The sequence below is a fragment of the Contarinia nasturtii genome, unplaced genomic scaffold (assembly GCF_009176525.2).
Source record: "Contarinia nasturtii isolate CC-2019 unplaced genomic scaffold, AAFC_CNas_1.1 Cnas_scaffold_533, whole genome shotgun sequence".
Taxonomy (NCBI): domain Eukaryota; kingdom Metazoa; phylum Arthropoda; class Insecta; order Diptera; family Cecidomyiidae; genus Contarinia; species Contarinia nasturtii.
The window spans coordinates 3,925,209-3,944,868 of NW_022197885.1; the positions used below are offsets into that span (position 1 = coordinate 3,925,209).

The window sequence follows — 19,660 nt, forward strand, 5'->3', positions numbered from 1 at the left end:
TATTTTTATTTTGTTAAACTATAGAAGAAATCAGATTTACGTTTTCAGATATTTATTTTCCGTGAAACTGAAAAAACAAATGTTTTCTTGAATATCTCTTTGTTTAGTGTTCAATTTTGTTCAGATTTAATATTTGCTTATTTCACTGACGATGTTCTACTTCACGTTACTGAAGGAGTACTGAAAACCGTTTGGGTTGGAGCGACTTGTTTAAGTCAATTGGTTACCTGGTCATCGATTTTTAATTTTTCATTTAAAATCGGTGAGGCGGAATTTTAAACTAATGAGATCTGTGATCGCGCATAAGCGGCATTCACAGATCTTCATATATTTTTCATTTGGACCGCACAAAGTCGTAAAATATTTTACGACTTTGTGCGGCCCAAAATATGCATTAATTTAAAAAAAATGTGTTCTCGGCATCCTTTACCGATTATGTACTTGAACAGGCATCGATGTATGATTTACTGTATTGAAATTTATACCGATCGATCTGGCGACTTGTATCTCTTATTAACACTTTCAAGAGCCGCATAGTAACGGGTCCAAAGCAATGCTTAAAATTCATAGAAATTGAATTGAATTGTTGATTGGAACACTTTTGGTCTATATTGGAGGCCGTAAAGGATTAATCGGACACCTCGGATCCCCTGGTGAGGACGTATGCAACGGAAAGTAAATTCGTGGTTAGAAATTATCTTTCAAAACACTCTCTTTTTCATTTAAAAAGAAATATACTTTCAGCTTGTGACATATTTTACTTTTGACGTGAAAGAATGATGTGTTAGAATGTTTTTCAAAGGTTTATAATTTTAAATTATTACATTGTTTCATTATTTTCGATATTCATTGTTTCGCTTCATTACTTTTTCGAACTCAAACTCGCACCAGAACTGAAAAATATTCGATTTTTTTTGTGACTTTGATTATATATTATTTAATAAAAACACCAACGCTTGTTACTTCAATCTTTCGGCATACATTGACCATCACAAAATAGAATGCATGGAAAAAGGGAAAAATCTTTCATTATAATTTAATTTCAACAGATTAAAACCAATTCTAACTTTTCTTTCCGAAATTGTTCACTTCCCGCGCTCATTGCCACAATAGCTCTTCTCTGCCTTTCCAGAGCAGCTCTAAAATTTTGAGATTTAATAATGTTATTTGAGATAATACATTTTGTCTTTCGATATGTAAAAATATTCAATCATTCGCTGTTTGTTTATGCTTTACACAAATGCAGTTTTTATATCATTTTTCGGATGGACCTAATTTCGTTATTATTAAAAGGGCCCCTTATTAAAAGGGCTATTCAAAATGCTTTTTTTAAGTCGAACATTTTATATTTCGAAAGAAAAAACGCAGCGAACTATGGTAAAAAATATTCACGATTTAACGACATATATTCTTAAATATCTACACATAATTTTCGAAATTCTATAATCGTCTTATTACCCAGTAAGCGAAATGGTTTTTACCGATTAAGTTTAGTTCGGTTTCAATATTCCGGTGTTGTCCGGTGTAGGGTAGTAAAACCTACCTTTTTATAGGTATCATAAAATCTTGAATGAGATGTAAACCATTTGGAATTTGTCTCAAATGCATATATCGTATTTTTAATGAAAATATTCGATATTCGAACCAAAAATCAGAGATATAAATAGTTGAAGCATTTGACAGGATTTAAAGCTGATTATAAAAAAATGCCAACGATATTTTAATAATGTGTGGTACAAATTGAATGAGTAAAATACTTTTAGTAAAACTTGTTTTTAGCGGTGCATCAGCGTGCAGAAGAGAATAGAAACAATAAATTTTGTGTGCAATCACTGCTTGAATGAGCTAAGGTCAAGGTGAAAAAATGACAGAACTTCATACGAATCAATGTGGTCCATTATTTTTTTACATAGGTAACTGTATAAACAAGTTATTCGTCTGACAACTTTTGATTTTATTTTGCGATATGTTAATTGTAGCTCTCTTTCATCGCTTTAGTTTGCATTTTTGTATCGCGGTGTTTGGACGAAATTTTATTCAACGTGATTTTTAGTTCAGATTTCTCTCAACTTCGAAATCAAAATATCATTTTCAGATGAACCAAAATGAAGAACATTGTTCTGATTGTAACGATTATATTTGTTGCTTTTGCGCATGCAGGTGAATTAAACGACTTTTATTTATTTTTTAAATTAATTAAAAGATCTGTTTATTATTCAGACTGTAAAATAATTTAAAAATATCGATGATTCGTTTTGATTTCAGTTCCACGACAACAAGAGCGGTTAGTGAAGAGAATTTGAGAATCTCTTATGAATTAAAACTCAAAATCCTTATCAAAGATTTATAATAAAACTTATCTTTCATATCCTTTTTGAGAAAATAAAATTTGATCATCTTAAATTATTTTCCTATTTTCCAAGACCGGTTCGAATTCAAAGAGGAGCATTACAAGAAGCTCTTCGTATGCGTAAGTGACAAGAAAATGTTTCAAAAATTGTTCATTTTTGAGTTAAATTCATTTGGATTTTATTTGTGTTTCATGACTCATATCATAAGGAAATGTGACCGCAGCCAAAATTCTCATTGAAAATGGCGCAAATATAAATGAAATCGATAAGCATGGAGATGTGCCGATAAACATCGCCATCGAAAAAGAACTTACGGGAATTATAGACATTATGATCGACTCTGGTGCTGTTGTTGCGAATTTAAAGGATAAGGATGGCAACACACCTCTCGCCAAAGGTAAATTTATAATAATAAAAAAAAAAAAAAAAACATTTTTTAATGTGTTAAATTTTTTTAAAATCTAAATCTCTTATTATCCCTTTTAAAAGCGGTTTTTCAAGGTAATCTTGGCAATAATGTAATTTTGTCACGGGGAATGTCGCAGAGAAGTACTAGAATTATATATTGGACAGGCATTAATGGTCTATAAATGTTTATTGTTGCTTCGACACACAGATAGAGGGACAGTTATTGATAGGCTCCTTCCACTTGGTGCCAACATTCACATTAAAAATAATTATGGCAACAGTCCGGTAATTTTGTTTGTAAAATTAAAAGTTAGTGAACTCAATCATTTAAAAAATATTTTATTTACATTAAAACTTAGGTTTTGATTGCAGCAACAGCCGGTAATTTTGTTTATAAAATTAAAAGTTGATGAACCCAATAATTAAAAAAATTAATTAAAATTTAGGTTTTGTGCATCTCGTCAGAAAGTTTCTAGATCTAGGAGCCAACATTGATAGCTCAAATAATGAAAAAATTACGGTATTTGTTTATGATGGCAATGGATTTTCGGTTATACGATAATATGGTCGAATTAAATGCGTTTTAATCAATTAGCCAATCATGTATGCTGCATTTCACGGTCGCATCGACATAGCGAAGTTACTAATTGAACGTGGCGCCAATATTCATTTACAGAGTGTCACTGGCAAGTCGGCAGGTAATATTTATTAAATCGCGAATTAAATAAATCAATTATATTCAAAGGGTTTATGCTTTTCAGTTCACTTTGCTGCACATAAGGGTAACGTTTAACATAAAATACAATTTGCTTTTCATCCAAAATGTGAAATTAGACCCATTGCAAACACATATACGACAATTTCACAATGGTATTTAATGCACCCATATTTAACTGACCAAAAAATGGATTTTTTTTGTTTGTAACTGAAACTGCAGGGTTTGGACATATTGTGGTCCTTTTACTTGAAAACGGCGCGAATATCAATGTTCAAACCGTCACGGGCACAACACCGTTGATTCTTGCCGTTTCCTCTGGTGATTTTTATTTAATTGAGAAAAAAAAATCTGTGAATGGACATTAAAATGGATTTATCGTTATAGGGCATGTTGAGATGACAAGATTACTCATTGAGCATGGTGCAAATATTCACATCAAAACGAATGATACATCTAGCAATGCATTGCATGTTGCAACAATTAAAGGTTTTTTTTATATCGCATAACATGTTTTTCTCTCTTGAAAATATGATTTCGTTTGTCTTCTTAGGGCATTTGAATGTGGTCCAGGTTTTACTCAAAAACGGGGCTGATATACATAGCAAAAGAGATCGTGATGGAAATACTTGTACGTTTTTGGCAGCTTTCTACGGTTAGAACGAGCAATCGAGAATAGATATAAAATCAATTCACATCTAATGAGCGTTTTGTATTCAGGTTATGACGAGATTATAAAAGTTTTTATTGCATTTGACAACAATACGGATGTTAACACCAAAAATCTTGAAGGCGAAACTCCGCTGATGGCGGCTTCGTTTAATGGTAATCATTGCCGATTTGCATGGTAGCAGATTTTGTTCAAAGATTCAGTCTTTTGTAGGTTTTGATAAAGTCGTGCTGTTATTAATTGAATTTGGTGGTGATATTCACGACAAATCCAACGACGAACGTACTCCTTTAATGATGGCTGTAATGGGGGGCAAGTGAAAAAAAAATAAATTGAATTCACACCACATGATATTGAATTTATTTTTCTAGGTCAAACGAACACGGTTAAGTTGCTGATTGAACAAGGTTCGCATATAAATGCTCAGGATAAGAATGGAAATAGTCCATTGCACCATGTGTGTATAATCGGAGGTGAATTTCGGATTGAACCCATATTTTTTATTGAAAATTTTAAATAATTTGAATGGGTTCTGAAATGAAATCTGACCATTTCAGAATATGATAAGATTATGGATATACTCATCGAAAATAAAGCCGATTTCCACATTAAAAATAAATTGTGGAAAGAACCGTGTGATCTACTTGATGAGAGAAGTAAAATATTTTTGTTGTCTTGATTTAATTCAATGTTAATTCACATTGCATTTCGTTTATTCAAGATCGAACAACCACCAAACAGACTGTCAACATACGGAAAGGTATACAATTTGATAGTTAAACAAAAGCAATGAATATAAATATTTAAAAACTTAGCATGCGAAACGTATGGAAAGCTCACGGTTCGTCGTGATTTTGGCGGTGCATTAGCCGCCCCGGGTGAATTTCCCTGGATGGCTGCTTTAGGCTATTTAAATCTAAACTACAATATCAGCTTCGATTGCGGCGCAACAATTGTATCCAATCGATTTTTATTGACTGCAGCACATTGTACAAAAGAACAGCGTAAACCAGTGGTTGCTCGCCTTGGAATAGTTAGTGAACAAAATGTTATTCATGAAATTCGATTCGCATTCTTCTTCAAATTAATTTCATAAATGTTCATTTAGGTAAAGTTAGATGATGAAGCTGCGGTCAACTATCAGATAAAGGTTTTTAAACAATTTATCAATTACTTCAATTTCCATTTCATTCTTTGTTAATTTTTAAATTTTTTAGACAATCATTAGGCATCCAAATTATACGAGTGAAACTGAAACTAATGACATTGCTTTGCTTCAAGTTTCAAAACTTATTCGATTCACACCAGCAATTCAACCAGCCACTCTAGAAATGGATATACTAGACGAAGATAATGATGTATCTTTATACGTAAGCGGATGGGGTCGAAGTGAATGTAAGTGCGTTCAATTTACTCCATAAATTTAACGAAACTTATGCAGTGTTTTCATCTGTTTTCGATTCAAGTGTTTGAAAAATCGAATGACCTGCTTAAAACGCAACTAAAAACGATGCCATTGTCCGAATGCAATCGAACACTATTAGATTGGAACCGCGATAAGGGAATTTTTCTACCCGTTTTTCGTAATGGTATTAGTGAAAGTCAATATTGTGCATTCGATCCGAATGCAAGAAACGATAGCTGTCAAGGAGACAGCGGAGGACCGCTGTTTCGCAGTAATTCAAATACATCGTCCATTATTGGCATTGTGTCCTTTGGTATCAGTTGTGGAACGACGCTACCGTCAGTGTACACCAGAGTTGCATACTATTTTGATTGGATTACAGCAAACATAGGAATGGGGGACAATGTTAGTTCGCGAATTATACCAGGTCAGTTACAGACACACTTATTTGCATTTATCTCATATATTCCAGACTGAATTAATGACTAACCGATGTTTTTGGGATAAATAGCAAAAAAAAACTTAAGTATAAGACTTATACTCATAGTCGACTGTTAGTTAAATTGTCCCAAATTGGAATTCCCAATCTCTGGCAGCCAACAAATAGCGACATGTCGGGCTTTTTTTTAAATTACACATCTTCTTTTTTTCATAAAAGAACAAGTAGAACGTGTTTTGCTCTCAAAATAATTTGAGCAAAAACTTCTTAAAACTCGTTTATTAATGATAAGGTCAAGGAAAGTCAATTTCATATATATATTTGTTTTGCGCTTAATCAAGGGGTGATTCACGAAGTACCAGTAGTTGATCGTAACAGTGATTCTGTAAAGATGGTAAAATGCCATTTAACTCTTATTACTTTTGGCTTTGTAATTTGTATTTGCTAAGAGTATGAAACGGTTTTGACATTTTTATGTAGCTATCGAAAAATTTAATAACTTTCATTATTTTAATCGCAGCTTGTTTGTTCTGTAATTTTTGCAAAACTAAATACATGAAACTGATTTGGATTTTTTTTTAATGAATCAAGCACAATACAATACCGTCAAATTACTCCTTGAAAAAGGTGCGAATATCAACCACAAAAATAAAATGTCACATACAGCGCTTAGTTATGCTGATGACAAGATTGCCCAGCTTTTGGTATAAAATGGCGCTCGTACTGATAAAAAAAATCATGGATGGATACTTATTACTTATGGCTCCAAGGCAAATTATATTTTAATCACTAGTTTTTACCATTTTCCATTATTGTTCAATTTTATAAAATATTCAATATAATTCACTTGAAAATTAAATAAAATTAGTTTTAATTGTACGTAAATAGGGTAATCCCCTACCCTCTCTCTATGCACAATACAGATATTCACTAAGCAGTTGACAAGAACTGTGATGGTTAATAGAATGATCAGACTCTTGATTTTGACTCATTGACATTGATTTACCTATCGAAGGCAATAACAAGTTTGTTGTGTTAACATCATTCGCTCTTTATTATATGGGTAAAAATATCTGATAAACTCGTTTTGGCTACGGTCGATGCAATAATCAACATGATTCACTCTCGTTTTCACTTATTCTGTCTGTCTGATATCTTGTTCGGCATCCAATTGTGTTGAAATATTTTACATGCAAAATTAGTGGCAAATCGAAATCTCGATTCTTTCGACGTGTGATTGAATTTCTTACTATTAAAAAGCAACAAGGAGATTCATTTCAAGTAACATTTATTCAGTTGCAAAAATAAAGTTTTACAAAAAATATAAACGGTTTGAAGTGTTTTTTTTGTGCACAAAACATCGAAAACCAAACATCATACAAAAATGAATATTATTGTTGTGGTCATGCTAATTATGGCATTTATTTTCATACATTCAGGTAAATAGCGTTGAATATAGTTCTAATTAGAACTGAAATTATGGAGAACTCTACAATAATTGAAGAGGACACGAAAAAAAATAGAGAGTTTTCAGCTTGAAAAACTCCTGAGCAACTTTGATTTATTGGAGTCATTTTGGACATTTTCTTCTTCAGTCAAATGCTCAAACAATTCAATGCTTGCTTGATATTCAAGTTTCCAAAAGAATTGCATTAAAACTGTAATACCTTTATCAATTTTCAGATAATAAAACATATGCATTGTAAGTATTTAATCTAAAAAGTTTTGTTTTTCGAATAATCGGGTGTAAAAATTGTGTATTTTATGTCGTTTGTCAAGATCAAAACAAAGTGACAGCACAGCATTATTTGATGCAATACGTAATAGTAAGTACATAGATATTTTATAATTTCATTACACCTTGTCATTAAATTATTCTTTCGATATTCTTGCGTTCAGAAAATCGTACAGCCGCTAGAATCATCATTGAAAGTGGAATTGACGTTAATCAAAAAGATGAAAATGGAAGAGCGCCAATTCATGTGGCGATTGAAAAGCGTACGACTAATTAAATTTTGAACATTTTTTTTTATTTCTAGAGGCCAATTTGGATGAAAATACTTCATTCTGAATTAATGCATAAACACTGTTGGATCTTCTATTCATTTTCTTAGATAATTTGATTGGTTTTACGACACTTTCATTGATTCTCTTTTATTAGATTTAAATGATATTGCAAGCTTGCTAATTGACAGAGGTGCAGATGTGAACATCATCGATAAAGAAGGAAACACACCGATTTTAATAGCAGCCATAGAATGTTTGTTCCGTAATTTTCGCAAAACTCAATACATGAAACTGATTTAGGTTTTTTTTTTCATTTAGTTAACGATGGTATTGTGCTTCAATTACTTAGATCGGGCGCCGATATTAATAAACAAAACATTTTTGGAAATTCATTAGTACACATAAGTGCATACAAAGGTAGGCCTGTCAAATTGAAATCGTAATTCGTTTATTTCAAGTCTTATCGAATCAAATGGTTCTACTTCAGGTTATGATTCATTTCTGAAGTATCTAATTGAAGGAATCGGCGCCAATCTCAGTGCAATCAACGAAGATGAAAGCAATCCCCTTAAACTAGCTGTTATTGGTGGTAATCTTTTGTATTGAATGATTGATTTCATCGATACATCCCTGTCTCATTCTTTTAGGTAATTATAAAACAGTGTCGTTGCTGCTTGAAAAGGGGGAAAATATTAACCAGGAAAATGAGATGTCAAGTTCAGCGCTTCATTCTGCAGCTCAGCTTGGTAATCCACCATAAAAATGTCGATTGTGTTGAAACCATAGATTTTTTTAAAGTGTGACTTTTATTTGCCCATTTTTCAAATTAGGTTATTATGAAATAGCTCAGCTTTTATTGATGAAAGGTGCTGATATCAACAGCAAAGATAAAGATCTCAATAGTCCTCTTCACTTCGCAAGTCAAAATGGTGAGAAAATTTATGAGTATTTGAAAAAATAAACGCTCAATTTTATGCAATTATTTTCATCAATATTTAGGCCATGACACATTGGTTCAGTTGTTGATAGAGTCTGGTGCCAAAGTTGATGAAAAAAATAACGAAGAAGAAACGCCAATGCTATTGGCGGCATTTAATGGTTAGTTGCATAATTTTCCTAAAATGATTACTGGTTTTGCTTTGATTACAAGTAATACATTTGTTTTCGATATTTTTCCCATGAAGGGCATGCAAATGTGGTGTCGATTTTATTAGAGAAAGGGGCTGACATTAACAGCAAAAACAGTGCGGGAAACGGTCTGTATTAGCTTCTGCTGCAGGTCAACAACATTGAAAAATATGTTCAAAGATAATGGCTCGATTTTATTCAATTGTGTTTGTTTTTCTTTTTCATTTAGATCCACTTCACTTGGCATCATCTGCAGGTGCAAACATTAAAGACTTTTCACTATTCTCACATTTCAGTTTTATCACTGTCAATACATTGCCTTTGAAATATTACTTTGCTACTGATTCAATTTTTCCTGATTTTTTTTTACATTAGGTCGTGAGAGTGTTGTTCAGCTTTTGTTGATGAGAGGTGCTGATATCAATAGTAAAAACTATGATGGAGAGAGTACCATTGCATTAGCTTCGGCTGCAGGTCAACAACATCCAAGAATATTTTCAAAGATAATGGTTCGATTTTATTTGATTGTTTTTATTTTTCTTTTTCATTTAGGCCAATATAATGTTACACAAATATTGATCAAAAATGGAGCAGACATTCATAGTGAAGACAATCTGGGAAGACAATCTATCCATAAAAGCGCTAAAAATGGTATGTAGAATACAGTGATGGTTTTGCGTTAGCCAGCGTTGTCTTAGCCTCGGTGTATACCAACATTTGGTGTACACCAATCGTTAGCCAGCTAACTGTGTGACTGTGTATGATAGTATGCGTGTGAAAACGTCCAATTCTCCTGACGTGTGTTAGTGCTGGCTTACGCATTCGTTAGCCGGTGTACACAGTGATGGCAAATTAGCCAGCTAATGTGCTCATCACTGGTAGAATATATTGTCAGAGCAAGCTATTCGACACTGTATCGTAATGATATATGTGGTATATGGCTATATGCATTGCAATCGACTCCAATCAGCTTGAGCCATGCATTCGGTTTTATATACCTTAAAGTCAAAGCCATTATGTCTTGCATTGTATTTAAATAAAATTGTTTTTTTCACTATTTAGGCTTCGAAAAAATCGTTACGCTTTTAATTGAAAACGGAACTGATATTGATAGCCAAGATCATGATGGAAACACACCATTGATGCAAGCTTCCTATGTTGGTGAGTAAATTTTTGAGTATTTGAATTTCATTGAATGCATGGATATTGAATATATCCATCCAAGCAAGTTTTAGCCGTTTTTTAACCGTAAGTTACATTTTAGGCAATGAGAAAATGGTCGAACATTTATTAAAATTGGGCGCTGATGTACATCTAAAAACTACTCAGAATATCACAGCGTTACTAGGCGCCGCAATTGTTGGTAAGAAATATTTTTAAGTCACACAAAACGTGACGTTTTGAGTTCTTAGCTCCACAAAATCAGCGAGAGAAATGTTCTTTCTTGGCTGAAGGTTGATAAAACATATGTTCAAGATATTAGTGCAAGTTTATATTGTCTAACATCGAATAACGCTTTGGAATAACGCTTACAGAAAAATTAATACAGATTCACTCGTGTTACAAAACTTTTCCATTTCTCTGAGTTAAGTTCATTATAATTCGATTGTCCCAAACCGTAGGTTATGAAAAAGTTGTTCGAATATTGATTGAGAAAGGTAAGGCTGACATTAATAGTCTAAATAAGGATCGAAACACACCGCTCATGGTGGCTACATTTTACGGACACGACAAAGTGGTGGAAGTTTTAGTTGAGCTAGGTGCCGATCTAGATGCAAAATCAAATGAAGGGAATTCAGCTTTGATATATGCTGCTGCCAAAGGTTAAAAAACTTGAACTCGGCTCATCTATTGAATTTGCACAAAAATTTCCATTTTTATTTTGATCGTCACCACAGGCAATGAAAAAATCGTAAAAATTTTACTCGATAATGGTGCAGATATTCATATCAAAAATAACGAACGACGCCAAGCTTGGGAATGGGCAGAATCCAAAGGATATCCAAAGATTGTTGTTTTGCTTCAAGCTGCAGAAATGAATAAACACAAAGGTAATTTTCGTCTGCATAGAAGAATTTTTCCAATTAGTAAATATGAAATGTATGTCGCGTAAAGTAAATGTTACAAAAAGATTGATTGAATGAATTTTGTGCAAGTGCAAGTAATCTGTGTGTAACTTAGTTTAATATCTGTTATGAACTTTTTTCACCATCATGAACACTTTTCTATTTAATCGGCTTTGTAATTGTATTATAATTTGATTTTCAGCTCATAAAAACAAATTGTAAGTATATTATCAGCGAAACATTAATGCCAGTTTAAATAATCAATTTAGAGAAAAAAAAATATAATTTATGTTGTTCATCAAGATCAAATCAAAGTGAAACACCGTCCTTATTTGATGCAATACATGATAGTAAGTGTAGATAATTTTGTATGAGAATACTCAATTTTTTAATGGATTAACTTAACTATGATAAAACTTAATTCGATTTCACTTCATTCAGAAAATCAGACAGCCGCTAGAATCATCATTGAAAGTGGAATTGACGTTAATGAAAAAGATGAGAACGGAAGAGCGCCAATTCATGTGGCTATCGAAAATGGTAAGAATAATTGTTATATTGTATCTGTTTGTTTGAATGAAAACAAAATAGCCGTAATTCGGCCGACTTTTTTATTTGAATTTTCCTATTCGCCAGGTTTAAATGATATTGTGAGCCTACTTATTGAAAAAGGTGCAGATTTGAATGTAACCGACCGATTTAACAACACACCGATTTTAACTGCAGCATTAGAGGGTTCGTTTGGAAGTTTTATAGAGTTTAATCGGTGAATTTAATTTCGATTTGTTTTTTATTTAGTCAACGATCACGTTCTACATGATTTAGTTCGAAATGGGGCTAATACTAACATTAAAAATATAGATGGCGATGGTTTAGTTCACATTTTAGCAAGCAAAGGTGAGTTTTTTGAAAGGTCATTTCTTTTTAGAAAATCAAAACTGTTTTTTTAGGACACGATACATTTCTGAAATATCTAATCGATGAAATCGGCACCGATATCAATGCCACAAATAATAAACAAAGAAACGGTAAATTAATTGAATTATTTAAATTATTAATAAATAAATTATTTTTTTTATTAATTTATTTTTATTTTACATTACAAGGATTACATTTTGCAGCAATTGGTGGGCATTACAAAGTTGCCGAATTACTTCTTCAAAACGGTGCAGCTTTTGACCAAAATGATTATATTCTCTTCACTCCATGCAGCTATGCAGCATTCCATGGTAAATATTGAAATCTAATTTGAAAATTTTATTTTTTAAATCAAAAAGTTTAGCTCTGATGGTACATTGAAACAGTGTTTTTAAAAAATATTCAAAAGAATATTGTTCAGTAATTTAAGAACGTAATGAATCATTGAACATTTATTACCATTTTTATTCCAAAAGGTCATGATCAGATAGTTCGAATGTTAGTTCAAAAAGGAGCTGACATAAATCACAAAAACCATGAAAAAAGCACACCGCTCCATCTTGCTATCTACAAGGATAGAGGTATACATTCAGTGAACATATAATAAAGTCACAATTTTTTTTAAATTGTTTTTATTTTTTTAGGTCATCCATCGACTGTACGAACACTGATCGAATTAGGAGCTAAAATTAATGAAAAGAATCACATAAACTCGACTGCAATTCAGTTAGCAGCATTTAATGGTTAGCTGTGAAACTTCCATATTCCTATTTCCGATTTTAATATAACACAATTATTTGGTCGATAACAATAATTTTATGAAAACTAATTTTTACAAAGGTTTTGATGAGGTGGTGCGCATTTTAATTGACAGAGGTGCAGATGTGAATATAGCCAATAATGATGGGAACTCGGCTTTAATCGTAGCTTGTTATGGAGGCAATATTTAATAAATTGCGACTAAAAAAAATCAATTTTATTCAAAGGGTTTATGCTTTTCAGGTTATGAAAAAATCGTTCAATCATTATTAAATGAATCAAGTACTGATATTGATGCCAAAAACCTTGAGGGTAATAATGATGCACTTTATTTAAAATCTTTTGTTTTATTTAAAATCTTTTAATATAGGTAACAATGCATTACACTACGCTACACAAAAAGGTGATTTAATTTTATCGTACCAAAACAGTTTCGCAAAGTACTGTTAGTTTTATACAAATAATTCTGTGTACTATTCGGTACTACATAGGTAACGAACAAATAGTGAGAATGTTAATTGAACGTGGAGCTGATATTAACAGCCGAAATTTCATACAGAATACGCCACTCATCACGTCAAGTACTTATGGTAATAAAATTCTTTTAGTTTCAAAGCCCTTCAAAGTTACCAACTAACAGTTTTTTATAATTTTTGAAAATGTTGAAATGGTAGGCTTTAAAAATATTACCCTCTATTTGATGGAAAAAGGTGCAGAGCTAAATGCAAAAAATAGTCTGCTGGACACAGGTATAAAATTATTTTTTTGAAAAATTTACTATAAAAAAAAAACCATTATATCATTTTTGTCTGCACAGCGTTACATGTCGCAGCACATCAAGGTGAAGTTAATGTTGTGAATATTGATGACGTGAATTTGATTGTTCAGCGAATAAATAATTGATCGAATGTGATGTTCATTAATTGTAGGCCATGAAAGTATCGTCGAAGCTCTGTTGAATTCGAATGCTGATGTACATATATTCAATAAAGATCAAATGTCAAGTTTCCATGTGGCAGTCACAGCGGGTTTGTCAATTGATAACGCTTTAATTCATAAGATTCACCGACACTTGTGTTATCATTTCAATTGTAACGTTCATTATAATTTCTTCTCGGATCGTAGGTAATGAAAACATCGCTAAATTGTTCATAGAGAAAGGTTCTGACGTTAATAGTCGAAATATACTCGGTAACACAAATATTCTTTCAGTATAGCTTCTAGTCGATTCTAGTATACTTTTAGTTTTGTATAGTAAAAATTTGTGTCTACCCCCTAGGTAACACACCACTTATAACTGCTGTTGAATACGGGTTTGCCAAAGTTGTGGATCTACTCTCTAAGAATGGTGAGATTAGTTTAGTCTTGTTTTGGTATCGATTCAGGTCGGGTGTATTCACTGAATACTATTCAGTCGAAGCTTTGCCTTTAAATTACCACCTTGACCAATCCGGTGAGCTGGTAGATTAGTGTAGTCAAATTAGGGATTGTTCCGCACCTCCTCAGAGGAACAATTCCTGAGTTAAATACAAGGTAGGTATCTAACTATTTGTAAATAAAATTGGAAATAGGTGCTGAAATAAACTCACAATCAAATGAAGGAAATTCAGCTTTGATGAAAGCTGCATTCAGAGGTGATTATAAAACAAGAAAAAAAAAACTATTTCCTTTTTCCATATTTTGAAACGTGACTTTTTTGAACGTCACCACAGGCTATGAAGAAATTTTGAACATTTTACTTGAAAATGGTGCTGATATTCATATTCGAAATAATAAACGACTCAAAGCCCATAATATAGCCGAACGCGAAGGTTACCCAAACATTGTTGAATTGCTTCGTGCAGCAGCAAATAATATTGTGAAAATACGAAAAGGTAATTTGAATTGAATAAATCTAGATTTTTTTTTTCATGCAGTAAAAATTTCTCGGTATTTGGCAAAAAGCATGTCGTACCTATTCGAAGTTTCCGGCTCGTCGCATTTTCGGTGGAGAATCGGCGACAGGTGGAGAATTTCCTTGGATGGTATAAAATTAAAAATTACCGCAAAATATTTTTGATTTAATCATGTTTTTTATCTAAAAGGCTGCACTGGGCTATCTCCTTAAGGATTCGACCATTCGTTTTGAATGCGGCGGAACAGTAATTTCGGAGCGGTTCGTACTAACAGCAGCACATTGTTTGAAAACAACGCGTCAACCCGTCGTTGTTCGTCTAGGAGAAGTATATAAGAACGTATACACAGTATTAAACACAATTCAAATTCTGTCTTCCTTTTCGTTTTTAGTTAGCACTGAGTACCCCAGACGCAATAAACCATCAAATCGAGGTTTTTAAAGATGCACAATATTTCATTGACATCCAAAATTAAACGCTTTTTATCCTTTTTTCGTTAGAAAATCATTCGACATCCACAGTACTCATTTTTATTTGAAAAGAATGATATTGCTTTACTTCGTTTAACCAATCAAATTGAATTCACATTCGATATTCAGCCAGCTTGCTTACATAATGATACACGTGACGAGAGTACGGATGTACCGCTGCTTGTGACCGGTTGGGGCGTAATAAATGAAGAAAAGGAATTATCAAATGAACTTTTAAAGACGCAAGTTTCAACGTTGGTGTTACCCGAATGCAATAAAACACTTTTGGATTGGAATCGATTGCCAAACATTTCAACTCTACGAAACGGCATTAGTGAAAGTCAATATTGTGCATTCGATCCGAGTGCAAGAAACGATAGTTGTCAAGGAGACAGTGGAGGACCGCTTCAGGTGTACCGTGGCACATCCAGCATTCCACATGTCGTCGGTGTGGTGTCCTTTGGTAAAATTTCACATACAAGTTGAATTTTTTTTTGAAACAAGGAATCTTTACAACGTCAAATATCACTTGTTTCTCAATTTTAGGCATTAGTTGTGGAACTTCACTGCCAGCCATTTACACAAGAGTCGCATTTTATACTGAATGGATCGCAAAGCATGTTTGGCAGGAAAGCTATTAAGATATTACACACTTGTAAAGTGCGAAACAAGAAACCAAACTTATAAACATTGAATACATATAACAATTAACAAAGCATACTCTATTATTACATGAAATAAATGACTTTAATGCATCGATAGCTTGGTTTACATTTTTTACTTTCTGTTTAAAGATCCGCAGGAATTAATTGCGTGTTAATCGATGCGATTTGTTAAAAACAACCAGAGAAAAAACGTTTCAAATAATAACCCGTCAAAGAGCTTATCAGTTTTTTTATCGTCATAATCACCAATAAATTATAATAACACCTCGTGTCTTACGTTACAGGTTTTGCAAAAAATCAACACTTTTTTAAATGTCAAAAATTTAACTGACGCAAATAAATGAAAAAAAAAAACGTAAGTATGTTTGCTAAAAGTGCATGTGATATTTTTCAATAAACATTAAACAGAATACACGATGACGCTTATGTTTAAATGTGACTCTTTTGCGACTCGAATTGAATTCATGACATAATAATAGATTCGAACATCCGATATTAAATTTAAAAAAAGAGTTCCAATGAGGTTACGTACCAAACAACATCTGAATTGTACTGACAATGATTACCCTGTAATGTACAGCATTTGATTTGATTATATCGAATGTTTCCTATGCTGATTGAATAGAAGTTTTATTTTAAAAAACACCAACTCTATTTCTGTATCTTTTGAAAGTGTTACTTTTCATAGCGTAGGGAGATTGAATAATTCCGGCAATCAGATAGCTGGTAAAAGTCGAATTGCATCATCGAATCATTGAAAAAATTGCATTACTGTACAATATTGTATCTGTTTTATTCAATCTTGAGTGTGTTATTTTCGATTTGCCGCCGATTCGATCTGCATCATCGGTAGTGTAATTATGAATCAAAATAGTTTCACCGAATCAATGATCTCAACAATGTATGCAAAGGAAATAGAATCGTGCACGCGGTGTGCCACTGACGATTGCTATATTCAATGTATCAATATTTGTAAGGTATTGGTTTGTATACAATCAGCGTGATAGATTGTAATATGTTGGGCATTGTATTCACCAAAAATTAGAGGGTATCGTTAACCGCAACTCATCCATTGTTGCTAACAATACGGAATGATTCCACTTTCTATCTTCCAAACGTGGCCGCTGCAGCTAATTAGCGTAATCATTTCGAACGGAAACTTTTTTTCCACATATCGCAAAAACGTTTCGATATTTAACCAAGTCGGACGTCAATAAATACCAAAAAGCAAGCATAAGAAATCATTGAACGATTCACACAAAAATCACAACAACAAACCAAATTGTATTGGAAAATGATTTGTAGACATGAATTCCACACGAATAATTGATTACTGCTCTCGTTCAAACGAATCAATCGCTAATTGAGAAGTCACGAACTCAACAATCAAATCGATCACATAACAAATGACATGAAAGACATTCGTTTATCGGGCATGATTGACGATGATGAGGTGAGAGTTTTCTAGCGGAACTGCCTATTGTGAGGAAGAAAATGCAAAAAAGAACGAACGACTCGAATCTCACTGGTTAAACGTTTCAACTTCAATGTGTTGCTCATCGTTTTTTTTTCTCTCGAATGCATTTCTTTTGCATTGACGAGATATGCTTCGGGACATCTACTACGGATGATGTATTGCGGTCGTTCATTCATTTTACCCGCACAATGAAAGCGGTATGACAATATTTGTTCACAATTACATTGCCATTTATTTACATGTAAATTGGCTTAAAGGCTAGAATTGTGTTTAAATTTGTTTAGTATTGTATAAAATATGGAAGGAATTGAATACCATCGCAAACGACGTGGCCATTCATTAGGCGACATTCAACAAAATTTATAGATAAATAATATCGTAATGAATTTACATTTATCATGTAAATATACACATTGGATATTTATTTATTGAAGTGGGTTTGAGATAGCTAAAGTTCTTGGAATGTGGTGAGCGGCAACCTTTTGGCTATTTTGACATGCGAATTGAGACCCTTGTGAAAAAATATTCAACTGAATTATTAAAATTTTAATTCAAACAAAAAGATGAATTATTTTCCTCAATTTTTTTTTTATTACGATCAAATTCAAGTACATCTGATTTTACATAATAAAATGTGTGTAATTATAGAGAGGGAAAAACAGTGATATCCAATCACTTTAACTTAGTCTTTCTTTAACAGAGACTGAAATTCTCCAAACAATTCCTCATATTTTTTTTCTAATTGCTTTAGTTCATTGCCTGAGAGATTATTATTTGATTTGAACTTTAGATTTTTCGCATCTAGTAAAAATTCTGCACACTTAATAGCTCCATCGGCAAATGCCTTTAAATCTTGCGATAATTTGCTGACCGCAACTGAAAATTTGTCTTGTGCTGCTTTTATTTCGGTCAGTACATTAGGAAGTGAGCTTGTATGTTCATTTAATGAATTCAATTTGTTTACGTAGTCGTCTCTCAATCGAACAAAAACTCCATTTATATTGGTGTTTATTTTTGCCAATAACTGATCATGTGTTGTTTTAAAAGTTGGTAATTTTGCTTTTACTTTATCCAAAAAAAAATTATCGAAATTTTTTGTTGTTACTTTTGTATATGCACTTTCGAAGCCAGAGATTTGTTTAAATGATGGTTCCATTGTACTCATTACCATCGAATACACAGTGTTGCAAAGTTTTTTATGATTTTCATTAAGTGACTTAATTTGTTTATTCACTGATTTAGTTGATGTACTGCTTTGACCAGGTGGAATACTTATGAATGCACTGGCCAATTGTTCCACCCACTGAGGATTGGTTTTCTTAAAATTGTTCATAATTTCTTCAGTTGGGATTGAAAGAACTTCTTGTAATTTATCTTTCCAGTTAATCGAAGTATCAATTGCTTTGGCTTTCTCGTCAAATTTATCTATCAGTGAATAATACGCCAACAGATTTTTATAATTGTCTGATTTAACCTGGATGGAAGAAGACCATCAGCTTTTGAAAATTTATTCAGAAATTTGTTTAAAATATATCTATTTTTTTCACAATTTATATTACCTGGATAATCATTGCAAGGAATGATAATGCCACATATAAAAACAGCTTCATTTTTTTAGTCGAGGGAAATATTCCACGTTCAGGTTCAATAAAAAAGTAACTGATGTTCGAAGAGTATATACGTGGCCCTTTTTATAGGAAAATTTTAACTTCATATAGAATTGTTTTTCACAATGAGAATTTGATATGTTTGACGTAAGTTCAGATGATGAATAACAGTTGTTTTAAATTCGAAAAACAACTACACTCTGGACGATAAGCAAGTGTTTTTATCTTATTTTCTGATAACCTAATTATAATTTTATTTTTTGAGCTATTGCGATCAATATTTGAATTAATACATGATTGGTTTGGCTCTTTTACTTTTCCGCACACACCTAATGTGTAAGGTAATGTAAGGTAAAGTATTGGAATCGGTCGAAAAATGTGTTTTCTCGGTTTTTCTTGAGCCAGAGAACACGAATCTAACGTTTTTTCAATGTCCGAATGTATGTGCGTGGTACCCTGTACGCTGTACGCAAATTTTTTTTAACACGATAACTTTCAACCAAGAAAAGTGATTCAAAATCTGACTTCACAGGAAGATTGGGGGTGCCGAGGAATAGAAACCATTAGATTTTGAGCGACTTTGGTTGATAGAGTGACGTGTCATGTCTGGTGTGATGCCCACGGGAAAAATCAATTTTTCCCCCAAAAGTGATATTTAATGTATACTTAAATACTCAAAA

At 32.6% G+C, this 19,660-nt stretch overlaps 3 protein-coding genes across 5 annotated transcripts; 2 read left to right on the forward strand and 1 right to left on the reverse strand.

The window, feature by feature from the left end:
- Window positions 1–841: 841 nt before the first annotated feature.
- Window positions 842–6,795, forward strand: LOC116339921 (putative ankyrin repeat protein RF_0381). Its single transcript, XM_031766023.1, has 24 exons — window positions 842–1,913; window positions 1,999–2,160; window positions 2,266–2,284; window positions 2,424–2,470; window positions 2,560–2,748; window positions 2,841–2,852; window positions 2,968–3,044; window positions 3,119–3,140; window positions 3,206–3,279; window positions 3,355–3,457; window positions 3,521–3,541; window positions 3,697–3,795; window positions 3,862–3,963; window positions 4,028–4,129; window positions 4,195–4,299; window positions 4,358–4,456; window positions 4,516–4,617; window positions 4,702–4,800; window positions 4,866–4,904; window positions 4,960–5,177; window positions 5,253–5,294; window positions 5,362–5,539; window positions 5,611–5,976; window positions 6,580–6,795. Exons 2-24 carry the CDS (start codon window positions 2,106–2,108, stop codon window positions 6,696–6,698), a joined length of 2,289 nt encoding a protein of 762 aa, XP_031621883.1. The 5' UTR covers window positions 842–1,913; window positions 1,999–2,105; the 3' UTR covers window positions 6,699–6,795.
- Window positions 6,796–7,392: 597 nt separating this feature from the next.
- LOC116339920 (serine/threonine-protein phosphatase 6 regulatory ankyrin repeat subunit B-like) lies at window positions 7,393–15,990 on the forward strand. 3 transcript variants are annotated; one of them, XM_031766020.1, is made up of 43 exons: window positions 7,393–7,427; window positions 7,672–7,690; window positions 7,768–7,814; window positions 7,888–7,986; window positions 8,150–8,248; window positions 8,314–8,412; window positions 8,483–8,584; window positions 8,643–8,741; window positions 8,826–8,924; window positions 8,995–9,093; window positions 9,180–9,251; window positions 9,353–9,379; window positions 9,499–9,597; window positions 9,676–9,774; window positions 10,186–10,284; window positions 10,388–10,486; window positions 10,746–10,946; window positions 11,022–11,174; window positions 11,392–11,407; window positions 11,493–11,539; window positions 11,631–11,729; window positions 11,826–11,924; window positions 11,988–12,086; window positions 12,140–12,217; window positions 12,296–12,418; window positions 12,584–12,688; window positions 12,752–12,850; window positions 12,948–13,046; window positions 13,110–13,178; window positions 13,237–13,269; window positions 13,358–13,456; window positions 13,541–13,615; window positions 13,684–13,707; window positions 13,796–13,894; window positions 13,992–14,057; window positions 14,146–14,319; window positions 14,438–14,500; window positions 14,579–14,740; window positions 14,811–14,890; window positions 14,951–15,088; window positions 15,153–15,194; window positions 15,262–15,694; window positions 15,778–15,990. In XM_031766020.1, the coding sequence occupies exons 1-43, from the start codon at window positions 7,394–7,396 to the stop codon at window positions 15,870–15,872; spliced, it is 4,161 nt and encodes a 1,386-aa protein (XP_031621880.1). In that variant the 5' UTR covers window position 7,393; the 3' UTR covers window positions 15,873–15,990. The 3 variants fall into 3 exon arrangements, with proteins under 3 accessions (XP_031621880.1, XP_031621881.1, XP_031621882.1); XM_031766021.1 differs by having other exon boundaries at window positions 15,262–15,679; XM_031766022.1 differs by having other exon boundaries at window positions 14,146–14,214.
- A 1,951-nt stretch (window positions 15,991–17,941) lies between these two features.
- On the reverse strand, window positions 17,942–19,142 carry LOC116339598. Its single transcript, XM_031765571.1, has 2 exons — window positions 18,933–19,142; window positions 17,942–18,847 (listed from the first exon to the last, which is right to left on the reverse strand). Exons 1-2 carry the CDS (start codon window positions 18,981–18,983, stop codon window positions 18,056–18,058), a joined length of 843 nt encoding a protein of 280 aa, XP_031621431.1. The 5' UTR covers window positions 18,984–19,142; the 3' UTR covers window positions 17,942–18,055.
- Between the last annotated feature and the right edge of the window lie 518 nt (window positions 19,143–19,660).